Source organism: Aotus nancymaae, unplaced genomic scaffold (assembly GCF_030222135.1).
Source record: "Aotus nancymaae isolate 86718 unplaced genomic scaffold, 86718_ANA_hifiasm-v0.15.2.pri h1tg000057l, whole genome shotgun sequence".
Taxonomy (NCBI): domain Eukaryota; kingdom Metazoa; phylum Chordata; class Mammalia; order Primates; family Aotidae; genus Aotus; species Aotus nancymaae.
Genome location: NW_026988471.1, coordinates 38125247 through 38143277, shown reverse-complemented (window position 1 = coordinate 38143277; position 18031 = coordinate 38125247). Strand labels below are relative to the sequence as shown.

General features: G+C 35.4%; 1 protein-coding gene across 4 annotated transcripts in view; it reads left to right on the top strand.

Moving 5' to 3' along the window:
- The window catches only part of MAP4K3 (mitogen-activated protein kinase kinase kinase kinase 3), a 181715-nt gene that overhangs the window by 78340 nt on the left and 85344 nt on the right, over nt 1–18031 (top strand). For all 4 annotated transcript variants that reach the window (XR_002478564.2, XM_012450642.2, XM_012450641.2 and 1 more), the window contains 2 exons: nt 3152–3242; nt 14971–15035. Coding sequence is in view for 3 of the 4 variants with exons in the window: in XM_012450642.2 (XP_012306065.2) it covers nt 3152–3242; nt 14971–15035 (156 nt within the window). In the remaining variant the exon portion in view is untranslated. The remainder of the gene's footprint in view (nt 1–3151; nt 3243–14970; nt 15036–18031) is intronic.

Genomic DNA, 18031 nt, shown 5'->3' with positions numbered 1-18031 from the left:
AGTTTAAAATGAGTTTCACTTGGTCACAATAAGGTGTCAGTAGGGCCATACTCCCCCTGTAGGTGCTAAGGGAGAATTTGTTTTCCTACCTTTTCCAGTTTCTAGAGCTGCCCTTCATGACTCTTGGCCCCTTCCTCCATCTTCAGAGTCCACAGTTTAGCATCTTACTTCAGTTATCACATTGCCTTCTCTTTGTCGATTCTCGCTCTGCATCCCTCTTAGAAAGACACTTGTGACCACATTTAAGGTCCAGCTAGATAATTCAGGTTAACCACCTCCTGATTTAATCTTATCTGTAGATTTCTTTTGCCATATAAAATTAACTTACATCATTCACAGGTATCAGGGATTGGGGCCTCTGTACTTTTGTGGGCCATTATTCAGCCTACTACATAGTTAACATTTATTGAACACATTATATGTGCCATATACTGAGAACTTCACATGTATTAGTTTGTGTTTTTCTGCTTTTATTCATTATGTGTTCTATTTATAGGCTTGCCTGTTTTTTTCGGGTTTTTTTGTTTTGTTTTTGGCGGGGAGCAGTACATCTTCTGGAAGAATAATTCTTCACTTTAGTTTAAAACTTTTATCAAAAAATTTTAGACTCTCAAAATTGTAAATAATTTTTAGATATTATCTAGTCTAACCTCCTGCTTTATGGTGTCTTAAGTACGGTAGAATATTTTTCTTGGGTCTATTAATATAGGCCCATCTTTATAATGTATTTCTTATGAGTCTTGAACAAAGTTCTTTAAATCAACAGTTCAGCTCCTTTAAATTACTAATATGTTAACTCTACCTTTTTCTTATCCAAATCTACATTTTTTAATTTATCTTTAAAAATTGAGCGTGTGGAATTTTTCTTTGGATTTTTTTCCCACAAAAATGTTGAATTTAATTTGAACATTCTCACAATCACATTAGAGTTGACTTAATATTACAAAATAATACACTTTGGATCAGTAGTATTTCATGGGAAAGCTACAGTTGAAAACCTAAAGCCACTAATAGGTTTTATTAGAAATAAAGGAATAATATATAGGCAATTAATTATATAAAACATGCTAACTATTAGGTGAAATTAAACCAAAAACTGTTACTCTGGATTTACAGTCATCATAGAAAGGAATTATATAGTGGTGTAGATTCATTCAGTCAACAGTTCTTTATTGATCACATCTTTACTAAGAGTACAATGATGATGAAGACATAATCCTATCCTAGAGGACTTTATATTCTAATGAGGGCATAGACATGCCGATGTCAATGTAGTATAAATAAGGGTGCTCCATACAAAGATCACTGTAGAAGTTGTGATGCTTACAGTTATCAGTAACAGAAACCCCAGCTGAAGTAGCTTAAACAATACGCAGAGTTTATTAGTCATATACAGGTATATCTGAAAATTACAAAGACAGGTGAGTCTTGCTATAATAGATCAACATGCTTCCTTTTACCTGTTTCTCTTCAGTGCTTTCCACAAATTAACTTTACCCTAAGGCTGACTCCCTTTGAGGTTGTATCACGACTACTAATAACTCACAGAGATACCCCCTAGAAAGAGAGCTTTTGTCCTCTAACCATCAAGCCAAAGTTCTAGGTTCACGCTGACTAGATCAACTTTGATTGTATACGACTCTTTCACTAGATTGAAGAAAAGTATATTTTTGGGTTGGGTGAGAAACTAGAAGTCCAGAACTTCCAAAGTACCTAGTATATCCATAAAAATTGGTGTTAATCCTATTTTGGCTTTATTATTTCTAACTTCGATTTCTTCTAATATATGGAAAATCAGGAATCCTTAATAGTGGGAAGTAAAGTGATAAGAAGATCATAGTTCTGTAAACTTCTAAATTTTTGAAAGCCTGAAAAATTGTCTTTGGAGATCTGTGATTTTGTGCTCACATCAATGCAGAACTTAAGAACCTGACATAACAACCGTTTCTTCTCCATTATTTCTTTCCTGTAACTGGGACAGTAGGTAGATTTTGATATTGGGTTCAAATGATTCATGGTTGGGCTGTTTCAAGTCTCAATTACATTTGCAGTAGGAAAATGCCAAGGCCAGAAATGTCAGGGCTTACTACCACAATGAGCTCATACTTATGATTTGAGCAGGAACTGGGAAAGCCTTCTGTTTTTTACATTGCTACTAACTTACATTTCATCAGGCTATTTATAGTATGTAATACTTTAAAAACTGAATTAGTAAAACAAAGCTACTTTTATTTAAGAGTAAGCACTTCCATTTGTTCTCTTTCTGCATAGTCTCTGGTTCACCACATTTGCATTCACTGTAGTTCTGTTTCTCTCCATGACAAGTGTTCATTCAGGAGCCACAGCATGTGACACTGCTATAGAATTGCCAGATCTCATTTTAGAGAATTTGGACAGGGAGGGAGTAGGAGAGAGGTTATTTGCTAGTAGTCTGACCAGGCTAAAATACAATCCCATGCTGCATCCTAACACAGTTGGAACAAGGCACTCAAATACAGAATAAGCCTGTGAATGTGGGCCATTAGGTAATCCAGTACTGCTCCAGTGTGGGCCTCTCAGCTCTACAAATAGCCTGTGGAGACAAATTTGACACACTTGGTGTATAATGGTTCCTGCCCTAACTTAAAGAATTACTTCTTTATGCTAAAATTATATTAAATGTTATTTAGAAATGAAGGAAAAAAATTACATTTCCTATTGATGGATTATACTGATGATTATGTCCAAGGCATGATAATAATGATAATAATAATAGCAAATACTTATATAAAGCATACTCTATGCCAGGCACTGTTCTAAGCATTTTACATGTATTGATTCATTTAACCCTCACAACATCCCTATGAGATACGCTATTATTATTTTACCGAGAATGGAATCGGCACAGAGAAGTCAAATAATTTACCCAAGCTCACACAGCTTAGTGAGGAACAGAGTTAGGATTTTATTCCAGAAAGTCTGGGACCAGAGTTTATACATTTAATCACTATTCTATATTTTCTCTCAAGTCAGGAGTGAAATTGGCTGTGTTTTATTTGTAACTCATTAATTATGTTATACTTATTAATAGGTATAACTATTTTATTGTCTTTTGAAATAAATGAGCATTTTGAAACTTACCTCTATTCAACATGCTTGTTTTTTATTCTAGGAGAAGACTTTGCAGTTGTGCAGCAAGAAATTATTATGATGAAAGACTGTAAACACCCAAATATTGTTGCTTATTTTGGAAGCTATCTCAGGTACCTATTGTTTGTTTCCCTTTTGAAAAACAATAATGATTTCATCACCTAATAGATTAAACAAAATAAAGTTAGTTTTAATACCATGTTTTATAGGTTTTCTTCATGATTTGAAGATAGGATATTTTCACATGAATGGAATTTTTACCTAGGACCTATGTTAATTCTGTAACTAATACTGCAGTCATATGACTTGGGAATTCTAGATGTGCTTTTAGTGAAGATGCTGGCAAGTAAATACTGACTTTTATGGTTAGTCTTCCAGTGGTGAACTAGTGATCTAAATATGCCATTCTCTTGCCCCCTTCTTTTAGACTTAGGTGAATTTAGAGTCAGGAGCATCTCTTCCAGTTATATTTTTATCAGAAACTTTTTTGTTTATTTTGTGCTTCAGTTCTAAGAGTACTATATTACCTTATCTCTTTCCTTCATTTTGTCCAAAGAACTAGGAACTATAATCATCTCTGTAACTTATTTTTTCAGATCCTAAAGTGAATTTAGGACTGTGAAGTTCCTTCTACTTACTTTGTTTTGGTAGCCAGAACCAAGCCAGGTTCCTAAGTTATATTCCATAGGGGATTACCTTTGGGTCAAATCTTGTTTTCCATTCACTTCTATATGCAGCTGTGAGCTGATCAGTGGTGACCTGATTGTTTTTAAGCTTTCTCCAAAGAGAAGATTAGAGAATATTTTACTATTTTTTTTTCTTTTTTTCCTTTTTGTTTTGGAGACAGGGTTTCACTCTGTCACCCAGACTGGAGTGCTGTGGTGTGATCATGGCTCACCACAGCCTTGACCTCCCTAGTCTCAGGTGATCCTCTGACCTCAGCCTCATGAATAGCTGGGACCAAGGTACGTACCACCATGCCCAGCTAATTTTTGTATTTTTTGTAGAGATGGGGGTCTCACTATGTTGCCCAGACTGGTCTCAAATTCCTGGGCTCAATGAATCCACCTTCCTTCCTTGGCCTCCCAAAGTACTGAAATTACAGGTGTGAGCCACCCCGCTTGGCCTTCCCTATGTATTAAAAAAACTCTTCAGTTTTTCTTCAGTATACTTTAGTAGCATCCATCATACTGTAACTTATTACAGGTTCCCATTTTCATATGATCCAGGTACAAAACACTTTTCTCTTCTTTATTTGGGCACAACAGATAGAAAAGACTGGTCATCTTTCCAGCTTTTGAAAAGCCACCTGGACCTGCTGTTCATGGTTATAACCACTCTTGTACAGCTTTGATTGCCCCACCCTGGGTAAGATGGAGGTGGGGGTTTTATGGAGACTTAAGGGAATTAACTAACCCTTTTCTCAAAGGGATAGGTACTACCCCCAGGTCAGTGACTGTTACACATTTTAAATGAGTTCTTTAACAGCCAATTTAAAACCACTTATATGGTGAGTGATTCAAACAGCAACCTAACACAGACAGTTTCTCCATCAGTTTGTATGTTAGGAAGCCCACTGAGCATAGGCAGTTACTGTATAGGTTCAAAGAAATACTCTGTTAAAACCATTGAAATTCATGATACAAATAATTCGTTCCTGCTAATACAGTTAAAAGCACCATTTCAAAACCGTTTCTCTTACTGCTATAGGTCCTAACAAAATGACCTACCCACTAGGCTCAACCAAAAGTATTACAAGGTGTTTTTTTTTTTCCCCCAAGGGCAAGCTGGTCTTTAAAAGAGCATTTTTTCACCAGGGACATTGATCTCAGAGTATCTCTCAAACATGGTCTGAATCTTCCAGAACTATGGAACCATCTAAAACCTAACCTGTTATTCCAGGATAACACCACCCATTTATGTGGCACCCTTGGTATGGTGAAATGAGCATGATCTTTTTGCCAGAGACAAATCGTATCTTTGGTAGGTAAGAAGTTAAGTTCTGGAGACAGATTGTCTGGGTTTAGACCTGGTTCCATCACTTATTAAACAATAATTTAATCAGTTTGTGCCACTGTTTCCTCATCTATAAAATGGAGATAACAATAATATCAGCATGACAGGATAACAACGAGTACTTCCTGGGTAAGTACATATGAAATACTAAGAACAGTGCTTAGAATATAATAAATTCTCAATAAATATTTGCTGCTACTACTATTACTGCTACTATTCCTACTGCTTCTGCTACTACTACTTCTTAACTTTTAAAAAGTATTATTTTAGTGCCTCATTTGATCTTTCAGCAACCTGGATAGCAGTATAACTCTGTGGTAGATGTTATTTCCATTTTACAAATGAGATTATTCAGAGAATTTAACATCTGAGTTTTTTATTTTATGATTTTGCTTTATTGCAAATATAAAGAATACAAAGAGCAGAATTATCCGGAAACCAAAGTAAAACAGACAAAAATAGGATCTTTTTTTTTTCAGTAAAACTGTTCTTTTAGTGTTCTATAATCTAATATTAAGAAATACTGATTTAAGTATTTTATTCTATAACTGATGTAGCTGATCGAAGTGTTATGAAGGTAAATAGTAGTATAACATAGAACAGCAATTAATCCTATTTTCTCTCTTGCTGTTTTCTTCTCTAGAGATCCTTCCCATATTCCCTAATGGAAGTTCAGGTTCAGCCAAGTTTGGAGTAGGGAATCCTAATGATTAGACTTGTTGGATATTAGAACTGTGAGGGACTAAGAGGTGTTGTCATACAGTCCACTCCCGTTTATAGAAAAATGGAGTGGTGGATAAATGACTTATTTAGGTTATCCAACTAATCATTAGTGGCACTGGGATTTAAACCTGGCTTTGCAGGTCGCTGTTTAACCCAGAAAGGCCAGATTTAGTCTCAGAGAAAACATGATTTCTTGTATTCCCTGTCATTACTGAATGACTACAAAAGGGGATCTTATTTAAACTGTTCATTGCGATGTTCTTCCTTCTATGTTGTTGCTATTACAACCTGTATAACAAATTTAGACAAGAAGTTGAGGAGACTGAGGAGATGTGGTTTGACCATTGATAAATTTCCCTCTTGGAGAATCAGACTTATCCTATGAATTTTCTTAGTAGATGACTAGCATGTAATTAAGTTTCAAAAGCCTATTTTATATCAGGGTGGCTGTACTCACTTCTGAAGAGTTACTGAAACTGAGCTCCTTTAAAGCAGAATACCTGGCATTCTTCTTAACAAGGCCTTTCCTACTCCACTGTTCAATATCATTAATACACTGTACAACAAGAAGTAGATGGACAAAGCTTTAACATTTAAAGATTTTAAATAGTCTTGGTTTGGTGTGTATTTGTATCTGAATATTTATGTTTGTGTATTTATAAAACAATAGAGTTAAATCATCATAGACCTATTCTTTACAATTCTTTTAGAGCTTAACTATTACTTCTTTTAAGCTAAAGATGAGTTTACATTAATTTCAGGTTCCTTATAAGCATTTCTTAGCCCAGCATATCATTTAAGAATAAGTTAAGAAAATGGAGGCATTCCTCTCAAACTTGAACTCAGTAAAGCTTGGGGAAAAATAACAAATGCTCCTTATACAATAAGCCAATAGAAGATTTGATCCATACAGCAAAAACTATTTAGAGTAGATATTTTAAACCTTTGGGCCGGGTATGGTGGCTCATGCCTGTAATCCCAGCGCTTTGGGGGGCCAAGGCAGATGTATCATCTGAGGTCAGGAGTTCGAGACCAGCCTGGCCAACATGGCAAAACCTCGTCTCTACTAAAAATACAAAAAATTAGCCAGGCATGGTGGCACATGCCTGTAGCCCGAGCTATACTCGGGAAGCTGAAGCAGAATTGCTTGAACCCATGAGGTAGAGATTGCAGTGAGCCAAGAATGCTCCACTGCACTCTAGCCTGGGTGACAGAGCAAGACTCTGTCTAAAAAAAAATAATAAAATAATAAAATAAACCTTTGAATTACAGAGTACTAGTTTAGATGAGCATACTCTACCTCGTAATAAGAAATATGTAAATCACCATGATTTGCAAAGTGTTTTTACATCATATCTTAGCATGTACGGTACAGTATTGATTTCCATAGATATAAAGTATCTAAAACCTAATCCTTGCCTTTAAGGAGCTTATAATCTAATAGGAGAAGTAGACATGAGAAATAATCATAATATGCTAGATACAGTAATAATGTAGAAGTAAGGCACAGAAGTGCTAAGGATGATAGAATGTCTGATTTTGGTCAAAGTAGGGGAATCTGAGAAAGTCATACATATATGAATGATGTAATTCCCAAATATTGGTTGTTAAAAGATTGGTAGACAATTATATGTATAGAAAATTGGAATTTTTGGCAAAGGGAACACATGCATGAAAAATCATGAAGGATTCAGGAGATAGCTACTGGTCTCACATTAGAGCCTGGGAGGGAAAAGGGGGTACATACTTATTTCTCAGTATGTATAAGGATTGGTTTCAGGACCCCAGAGGATACCAGAACCCATGAATGCGCAAGTCCCTTATATAAGTGGCATAGTATTTGCGTATAACCTATGCACATCCTCCAAAATTATCTCTAGGTGACATATGATGCCTAACACAGTGTAAATGCTATGTAAATAGTTGTAACACTTTATTAATTTATGTTTTTTTAAATTGTTGTATTATTTTTATTTTTTCCCCTCTGAAAATTTTCTGTCTCTGGTTAGTTGAACTTCACAGGTGCTGGACCTGTGGCCTCCAGAGGGCCAAGTGTAATTGGAGTACGTAAGATTGTGGAAATTAAGGCAAAAAAGAATCTTTTGTGCTTTAATTAGGATTTATAGGGACTGAGCATACTTGCTGAAAGATTTTAAGAGAGTTAGTATATTCTGTGGAGGATGGACCTAGGGTGGAGGGGATTAAGACAGTCAATTTAGTTAAAGTAATTATGGTGTATTTATTACGGTAATCTGGGAAAGAGATGTTGATCTGTTGAGTTAAATAAAATTGGGGGGAAAATATTTCTAGAGCCAGAGACAGTGCTAGGAAGGGAAACAACAGGATTTTCATTCGAAATATATTTATGAATGTCTTTTTGAATACTTAGAATATGAGAATAAAGATTACAGTTAAGTCACTTTATATCCAGCTACTCTTACTTTTAAAAAGGGGAACTTTCTGATTTGGGAATATTTTACATTTACAAGAATTTGCAGAATGGTACAGAGTTCTCTGTATTTCCTTCACTCAGCTTTCTCTGATGTTTACATCTTACACAACTATGGCACTTTTTCACAACTATGATGTTAACATCTGATGTGATACTATTAGCTAAACTGAGATACCTTATTCGGATTTTATCAGTTTTCTGTTAATGTTCTTCTCTTTTCTGTTTTTGAGAGGAATTAGGATTGTATCTTAAAGTTGATGTTAATTTGTTGTTTGTTCAAGCCACGGTTTCTCACCTTCGGCACTATCAGCACTTGAGGCCAGATACTTTTTTGTTGTGAGGAGTTGTCCTGTGCATTGTGGGATAGTTATTAATATTAGTACCCCGTCCTCTGTTAGTTGCCACTAGCACCCCCTCCCCGAGTTGTGACAACCAAAAGCGTATCCAGGCTTTGCCAAATATTCCTTGGGGGACATAATCACTCCCAGTTAAGAACCACTGCTCTAAGCGAAAAAACTTTGGTGGGGTTACATATACCTTCCTCTACTAGTATTGCTAGGATGTTTTCTACAAATCATTAGTTCTGAGGGGTGCAAACTTATGTGTTTTGTTAAAAAAAAATGAGTGCATTGAAAAAATAATTTGAGTAAATAGTGAACTAAACAGAATCAGAAGTTTTATTTCTTTTTTCTTTCTCCTCCATTTCTTCCCCTTCTCAGCTTTCCCCGTCCCTCTCTGCTCTTTCTTCCCTTCCTCCTCCTCTTCCCACTTTATCTTTTCTCATACCCTTCCTTCTTCCATTTTGTTACCCCTCCCTTCTCTTCTGTTCTCCCTCCTCTCTCTCTCCAACCTCCTGCTCGCTACAGGATTTCTCAGAGCCTTTAATATACCAGTGACCTTGCTAATTTCCAGGAAAAGGCTATGTGATATTTCTAAAAACTGACTTAACTATACAGTGGTTTCTCTCTGGAGCATATTTCACTTAGGATTGATGTTCAGTGACCCACACTTTGGAAATGCTATGCTGAACCCTGAAGGATTATTAAGTATAATTATAAAGGAATCGATCACCTTGTGTCCTGTAGGTACACCTTCCTTACCCCTCATTATTAAAGGGAAAGCAGATGGTATAGGTTACCTATAAATTTGGAATGCAGTAATTTTTCCTTATTAGTAATTTTTTGATGAACCAAAAGAGTTTAAGTTTTGTTCATATTAAATAAGTTATTCTATACTAAAACATCTAGCTGTTACTAAACTTTCTATTTTTCACATTGTTGATTAAGGTTGAAATTATTTTGCTGAATATAGTGGAATAGCCATTGCTTTGGTTAGCAAGACAACAGCTCACAGTACAGTACAGGAATCAGGGGACAGCAGCATGGAGGATAGATAACCCATCCTGTCCCAGTGAGGATGACTCGGTATGCCAGCTTCTAGCAGACTAATTAGAGAGTTGCTGATTCTCAGTGGCCTTGGTCACATTTTATTTTATTTTTTAAATTATGCTATATTTGAGAAAAATATATAAATATACTTAGTTTGGTTGATCAGTTTTAAGTCTGTAATGTATTACAAAATGTGGAAAGATGAAAAAGTGTGTTTTAGGAATTATAAGATTTTCAGAACCATAAAATAACTGTTAGAATTTTGGTCCCTTTATGCTCTGGTAAACATCAAAATAGTTAACTTTTTTCCCTCTACTTACTTTTCTATTTCTTATAAGATAGATAATTTACAAAATGAGAAAAAAGAATTCTAAGGATTTGTTGTGTCAGGACATTAATACTGATACATTGAACATTGACCTCAGTGGTTAATTTTATTTCAGTTGAGACACCTAGGGATGAAGATTTTATAATTGGCCTGCATAAAATGGGCTGATTGACTCAAGACCTTTTCTATTAGGCATATGGCTTGGTGACTGACCAAAAGCTAATACAGATTTATCAGTGTAAGAGAGAAATTCATGGAACAGATGAAAGTCATTTCTCTAATAATCTATGACTACTTAAGCTTTTTTGATAATACCAGACTTTAAATAGAATATTATAAAAGTTAAGTGTTTTAGACATCTTAAAAAGTAAAGTAGTAATATATACAGTCCTGATTTTTTTTTTTTTTTTTTTTACCTATAAGCTGGAAAGTCATTTTACATAGGATGAATAGAAAATTATATGTTTAAGCAAAGGGAGAAAAGAGAATAGACCAACTTCAAGTAGAAGGTAATGTCATACTGAAATATGTAAAAAGCGAGAACTCATTTCCTGCAAGGAAATTGTTTTCAAACTGGAAGGGGTAGAAAAAATATTAAGATGGAATTGAAATACAAGATGGTGAGTAGATAATTTTAGAGCAGCTAGATACCTTAAATTTTTAGACATTTTTAGATTTATATAAAGTATATCTCATATTGAAAATTTAGCAAGGCCGGGCATGGTGGCTCATGCCTGTAATCCAAGCACTTTGGAGGCCAAGGCGGGCGGATCACTTGAGGTCGGGAGTTCAAGAAAATTTAGCAAATACGATAGTAGTCCATTATCAGTAAGTATCTTGACAAACAGAAGAGGTGTCAAAGATTAGAAATCATCAATGCTCAGTTTATAAATGAAGGGAAAAGGTGGTTTCTAGAAAATAAAGACTATTAAAGTTGGTATCACTCATCAGTCACTAGCAAAGCTGTAGGATAAATTATTAATCAGATAATTAGTGACCACTTAAAGAAGTTGTGAGTAACATGACTTTAGTAAGAAGTCATGCCAGATCAATCCTCTGTCTTAATTTTTTTCCTTAAAAAAGAAAAAAAATTATGTATTTATACTTTCACCGAGTTCCAGGAGCAATTTAAGATGACTTAAGTAAGTACACTACAAGATAAATTTTAACAAAAGGAGTAGAAAACAGCTTGCATTTATTGTGCTATATTCCAGGTCTTTTACTAAGCAGTTTACATATTACTCTATTAATCCTAAGCAGACCCCAAAACAGTCATTCAACCTGTTTTTGTAAGCTGTGTGACATCCCCGTTGCCTGCATCTTAAGCACTCTGGGCAGGCATTTAGCATGAAAGATTCACTTGTGGCAGATATGAAGGTATTTTAGAGCTGTGGTTCTCCACCGTTTTGGGCATAGAACCCCTGAGTATCCCCAGAGAGCTTTTATTTCATATGAATTATATCTGTTGCTATTTACCATACTAGAAATGAAAGCTGAGACATTTTTAAAACTCAGGAATACAACTGATAGCTGTCAGGGATGACAACATTATCACACTTCACGTAGTCTCTGGGAAACTCTACTGTACTTTCATGAGAGAAAGAGAATGTAAAGATCAAATAATTTCTTTGTGTTATAAAAATGGGTTGACCTTGCTTGTCCCCTGAAAATGTCTCAGGGCCTCTCAGGGTACCCCTAGACCACACTTTGAGAACCACTGTTCTGGAGGAAGGATTCAAGTAACCTGGAGAGATCAGGCTATGGAATCCTGCGTTCTAGATATATCCAAATTGGAGCCAAAGTATCATTCAAAATATTGTTGACTAATGGACTTGCCAGAGTCTTTGGACCTCAGGCAGAGGCAGAGAAATGCCAAATGATAATTCTAAGTACTCTACATAGAGTACCATTCATGTTTTAAAATATTTATAATATTACTTAAGCTCATTAGTAAACCCACTAGTACAGATTAAAATAGTTTATAAGCCAAGTTCTTACAGTTGCTACCTCTGGAGGGTGGACTCTTGATTTAGGTTCTTTCGGATGCTAACCAGCTGTTTCTGGAGTGTGGGAGTTGGGAGCAGGAGTGGAGAGGTGTATTTCCAATTAGGATACTTAAAGATGTTAGCTCCCTGCTCCAAGGATGTAGATTAAACCTCATGCAAATGTGTATTATGCTTTGCTGAATCATTTTAAAGTGATATGCTAGGAGAGCTAATAAGACACCTGTCAGAAATAAAGGGATGTGAATCAAAACTACTTTTTTTAAAAAAAAGTATAAGATTTAACAAATAAGAAAAAAGTCCTATGCTTAGTTTCGATGAGCCAGATAGATAAATCTGAAGCTGGAGAGAGAACTGGTCTGCCTTTTGTTTTAAAAAGATCCAGAGGTTTTTGTTAACTACAAACTACTGTAAACTAGCAGTTTAATATAGTTGCTGAGAAGTTAAAGATAGCTTTCAGCTAAGTTAATAGAAATACAGTGATCAAATAAAGGAGAAAATTGTTAAGAGTTTCTGGGGGATTTATGCTTCTCCTTGTGTAGCAAGGACTAGTCATAAGTACCTTCCTTGTTTTTAATAAGACCATACATCTACCAGTCCTACACGTCCATTCTGAAAGTTCTTTACAACAGGCCACTGGGCAGCTGGCATATGTTTATGTAAGTTGTATCTATTGGTATTTGCCATATTAGAAATTAAAACAAATTTTTATATTAGCTGTATCCTTCAATTTCATTTATATGTGGACCCCCTGTGAATTGTAAATCCTGGGTGGCTTCAGATTTATTTTGAGCTTTACTCTCTTTAGCATTACCTTCTAGAACCATGATACCTTGCTACTTCATACTCTTAAGTTGATTGACCTTTGCACTCTGATAGCTTGTGCTCTCTTTTTGTATGCTGCATTGTCCATTGCAGTCAAGTCAGCTCACCTCTTTGGTCTAGCTAATCCCACTACCACCAACCATATGTGACCTATGACTCATAAAAGCATCTCTACTTTTTTTTTTTTTTAAGAGTCAGGATCTTGCTCTGTCACCCAGGCTGGAGTGCAGTGGCACTATCATAGCTCACTATAACCTTGAACTCCTGGGCTCAAGTAATACTCCCCCCATCCCGACCTTGGCCTCCTGAGTAGGAAGGACTACAGGTAGGCACCACTTCTCCTGGCTAAGTTTTTCTGTTTTTTAAGAGATGAGAGTCACTAAGTTGCCCAGGCTGATCTCAAACTTTTGACCTCAAGCAATCCTTTTGCCTCAGCCTCCCGAGTCACTGGGATTACAGGTGTGAGCCACTGGGCCCGGGTCAGCATCTCCACTTTTTAATGTATTGTTCATATAACACTAAGAATAGTACTTGATTTTGGATACCACATTTTAAGAGAGACGAGGACCATCTAGAGATTATCTACAGAAAGGTCACTAAACTGAGGAGTCTGTAAACAAAGGATTGTTTCATAGTGTGATCCCAGCCTATTCTAGGTTTATTTCCTGCTACTGTCTCTTCAGGAGTCTTTCTTCAACTCACATTAAATCACCCACAGTCTCCCACATGTGCATTTCTTTCAAGTCTCCATTCTTTTGCACAGGTTGCTTTCCTGTCTCTGGTAAATTTCTACTTTAATTTCAAGACCCAATTCAAATGTTTTCTCCTCCCTAAAATTTTCCATTCATTTTCCTAGGTATTTTCATCTCTGGATTCTCAGAGTACTTTATATATGCCTAGACTATGCATTACTTGAATTATGATCTAACCCAAGTCAGCAAACTTTTTCTATAAAGGGATATATAGTAAATATTTTAGGCTTTGTGGGCTACATGGTCTCTGTAATGACTACTCAGCTCTTCTGTTCTAGCACAAAAGCAGCTGTAGACAGTATAGAAATAAATGAGTATGACTCTGTTCATATAAAACTTTATCGGCACTAAAATTTGAATTTCATATATGTCATGTGTCAAATATTATTGTTTGTATTATTTTCTCAATCGTTATTATTAATTTTAGTTACAAGTGACAGAACCATTCCCAACCATTTTAAAATAGGAAAACGATTCATAGTGACAGAGGTGTGCAAAATCAGGCAGCAGGCTAGATTTGGCCTGCTAGCCATATTTTCCTGACCTCAGTCTAATTTGATATGTTTATTCTTTTAGTCATTCATGCATTTATTCATTTATGGAACAAATATTTATTTGCTGGCTATTCTTCTAGACATTGAGAAGGCAGTGGTGAGAGAGACCGACATATATTAAGGTAGAATCTTTTTTCTGCATTAGACGGAGCTTGCTGAGTTCAGAGATTTTTGGTCCCATCTCTGTACCAGGAATAGTACATTTCCTGGTACATTTTAAGAGATTAAGTAATGAATGACTGAACAAAGGAATAAGCTATATAAATCACTGCTGATTATTTCTCCTATGACTATATGATTACAACAGCTTATAATTTGAGTGTCAGAAAAGTGCTATCTAAAGAGAAGTGAGTGATAAATTTTAAGAGTATTTTGGGAAAATTATTGTTGAATCTAGATATGAAGCTAACATTTACATTTTGCCTGTTTTGTTAATGAGAGTGCTATCAAAGTAGTATGCTTTTAGATTTATTGCCATTTTTCTGTGAAGAATCTGGATAGATGTATAAACTGTTGGGGAGGGGAAGTTTTGAACTAAAGGAAAATATTTTCATTATTTGGATGTGCCTGATGACAGCTTTATATCCAACAAATGGTGTATTATAAGTTTAAAACCTCAGGTTGGATTATAGTAACACATATTAAGTAACTCATTTACTCATAAAGATTAATTATTTTAAAGATAACACATTGCATTCGTTGTTTTTCAGTGTTACAGCATACACCCTTAAAATCTTTGTTACCTCACACAGACAGTTTTAATCATGAAAATATGATACATGCTTGGTTTTTCTTTATAGGCGAGATAAGCTTTGGATTTGCATGGAGTTTTGTGGAGGTGGTTCTTTACAGGATATTTATCACGGTAAGACCAAAGTTATATTTTTATAGGGATTAGGTTGAATTTCTTAAAATACAGCAATTTACTATATTAAAATATCAACATCATCTTAAGGAAAGCAAGCTATGTTTTATCGTTATATTGTTTGGATATATAAAGGTATTTTAGATATATATGGAAGAAAGGAGGAGTCTTTGCTTTATAAGTTGGAAAATTAAATGCAATTGAATTATTTTGCTAATTCTGAAGAGGCATATTGTAGTTAGTTCAAAAATTTAAGCTCAGATCTGTAAAAATGCAAGGGCTTTGCCAGCTAAAGCTAAGCTGGTACAATATCCAGTGTATGCATGAGTAGTGATAATACAAAGATAATTGATTTTGCTCTTACGTATTCAATAAATATCAATTAAATGTTTATTCTCTTAGATATTGCCAGATTCTGAGGAATTCAAAAATGATTACAACATTTTTCACTGGGATTTCAAGGAGTATATAAGAAAGATTTGTAAAGTTAAACAGCTTTTGTCTTTTCTGTTTCTATTAGTGGATTATTGTCACAAACTGCAGAGTAACCTTTTGATTAGTGTAAAATAAAATAATGTCTATTTAATGTATACTTTCTGAGAAGATATTTTGGACCTTTTGTCTCACTTTTTTCATAGAATTTGAGCTCCTATTTTCTAGTGTGGGGCCACTTAAGTAATTTGAGGGGCGAATTACACTAAAGCAGAGGCATAAGACTGTTTGGACCTGAATTTTACTGTTTCTATTTTACTTCATTTCACTTTATCTTCTTGGCATAGGTTTTCCTTAACATAAAGATTGACATAATAGTATTTTACTGGGCTGCTAACTACAGTTGAAATAGGAAAAATGATGGATTTTCTAGAATCATTTTAGAAACTTTAATAAGGAAAATGAGCTTTACATTGGTCTTTACAAGATAGGTAAACTGGGTAGAAAAAAGACAAAGAAGGGCTGGGCACAGTGGCTCAGGCCTGTAATCCCAGCACTTTGGGAGGCCGAGGTGGGTGAATCACCTGAGGTCAGAAGTGCGAGACCAGCCTGGCCAACATGGTGAAATTCCATCTCTACAAAAATATAGAAATTAGCCAGGCGTGATGGCATGTGCCTGTAATCCCAGCTATCGGGAGGCTGAGGTGGGAGAATCACTTGAACCTGGGAGGCGGAGGAGACATTTTTCCTCCATCCCTATGACAGCCAAAATCCCTAGTTATCTTCTGTGCTTTTCCACACCTTTAATGAGGATATATTCCTTTGAGGATTCTAGTTTTATTTGGGTGTTTGTTTTAGCTCTTCTGCAGACCTAGGGCCTTGTCCTGTACCCATGTAGAGGATAATACTAAAACCCTAGCTTACCAAGATGGACCTTCCCGTAAGAGATAACTAGAATGTTCTTTCACAGTTTTACTTTCTGTTTTTCATTTCAGTTTTTGCTTTTGTCTCCTGGGAAAGTATCTTACTGTTTGCAAACTTAGCTAGTAATTTAAAAGGTTATTTCTAAAAAAATTTTTGCCTTTCACTTCTAGGTGTTATTTTCAGCATTTTCAGATTATCTTACTTATCATATTATAGAAACAGAAATCTCAAGGAGGTATATCTTACTGAATGTGGGTGGGTTTGGAAGCCACAGAAATAAGTTATTTATGGTTTATCCATAGACATTTAAACCCAACCCTGTCCTTAAAATAATCTAAGTGGAATAGATTTCTCTCTTTCATAATTGTAAAATACCACAAGTACTTGAAACCAAACATGTTTACAAATCTGTTAAGTTTATGCAAATGTGAGTTTACTATCTAGCCAAGGTTTCCACCTTTGGAATTTAATTCAATTTCTAGAATAGTCTCTTTCACTTTCTTTATTCTAAAGTGATTTAATAGTGAAAAAAAAACTACTTTATAGTGTACAGATGCTCTGTTTGTGCTGCCATAACAAGATGCCTGAGACTGAATAATTTATAAACAACAAATTTATTTCTCACAGTTCTGGAGGCTAGAAAGTACAAGATCAAGGAGCCAACAGGTTTGGTGCCTGGCAAAGACCTATTTCTCATAGAGTACAGACAGTGTCCTCACATGGCAGAAGAGATGGAAGGGTTAAAAAGAGTGGACACTGCTTAAAGTCTCTTTTATTAAGAGTCTTAATCTCATTCACAAGAGAGGAGTACTCATGACCTAGTCTTCTCCTCAAAGCCCCCTCTTTGAGATTAAGTTTCAACATGAGTTCCAGAGGGAATTAGCAGAAGCACACAGAGGAAATATTATTCATAAGATTAAGACCTATGTATTGATGTGGAAAAATGTTCACCATAAGTGAAAAGAGTAGGTTTCAGAATTGTCTGCTATAATATGATTCCACTTAAGTGTTTCTAGGATACATATAGTATATAAAATGTCTGTATAAGATCATCTGGCAGGTTATAGACCAAATTATTGGTATTGCTTACTATTGAGTAATATTTTGGATAAAGAAGAGACATTTACTTGCCAAACTTTTCTATAGATTGAAATTTTTTAGATTGGACATATATTAATTTTATAGCAATATAGCTAATATTTTTATAATAAGTATTGAATCAAAACTAGTCATAGTACATGTTCCACATCAATTAAAAAGCTTTAATAAAAACTAGGTAGGCCAGATGTGGTGGCTCATGCCTGTAATCCCAGCACTTTGGAAGGCGGAGGTAGGCAGATCACCAGGTCAGGAGATAGACACCAGCCTGGGCAGCGTGGTGAAACCCTGTCTCTACTAAAAATACAAAAAAAGCTGGGCATGGTGGCGGGTGCCTGTAATCCCAGCTACTTGGGAGGCTGAGGCAGGAGAATCGCTTGAACCTGGGAGGCGGAGGTTGCAGTAAGCCAAGATTGTGCCACTGCACTCTACCCTGGCAAAAGAGCGAGACTCTGTCTAAAAATTAATTAATTAATTAAAAAATAAAAATATTAAAAAATAAAAACTAGCTAAAGGATGTCCTGGACATCCTTTCTTTTAAT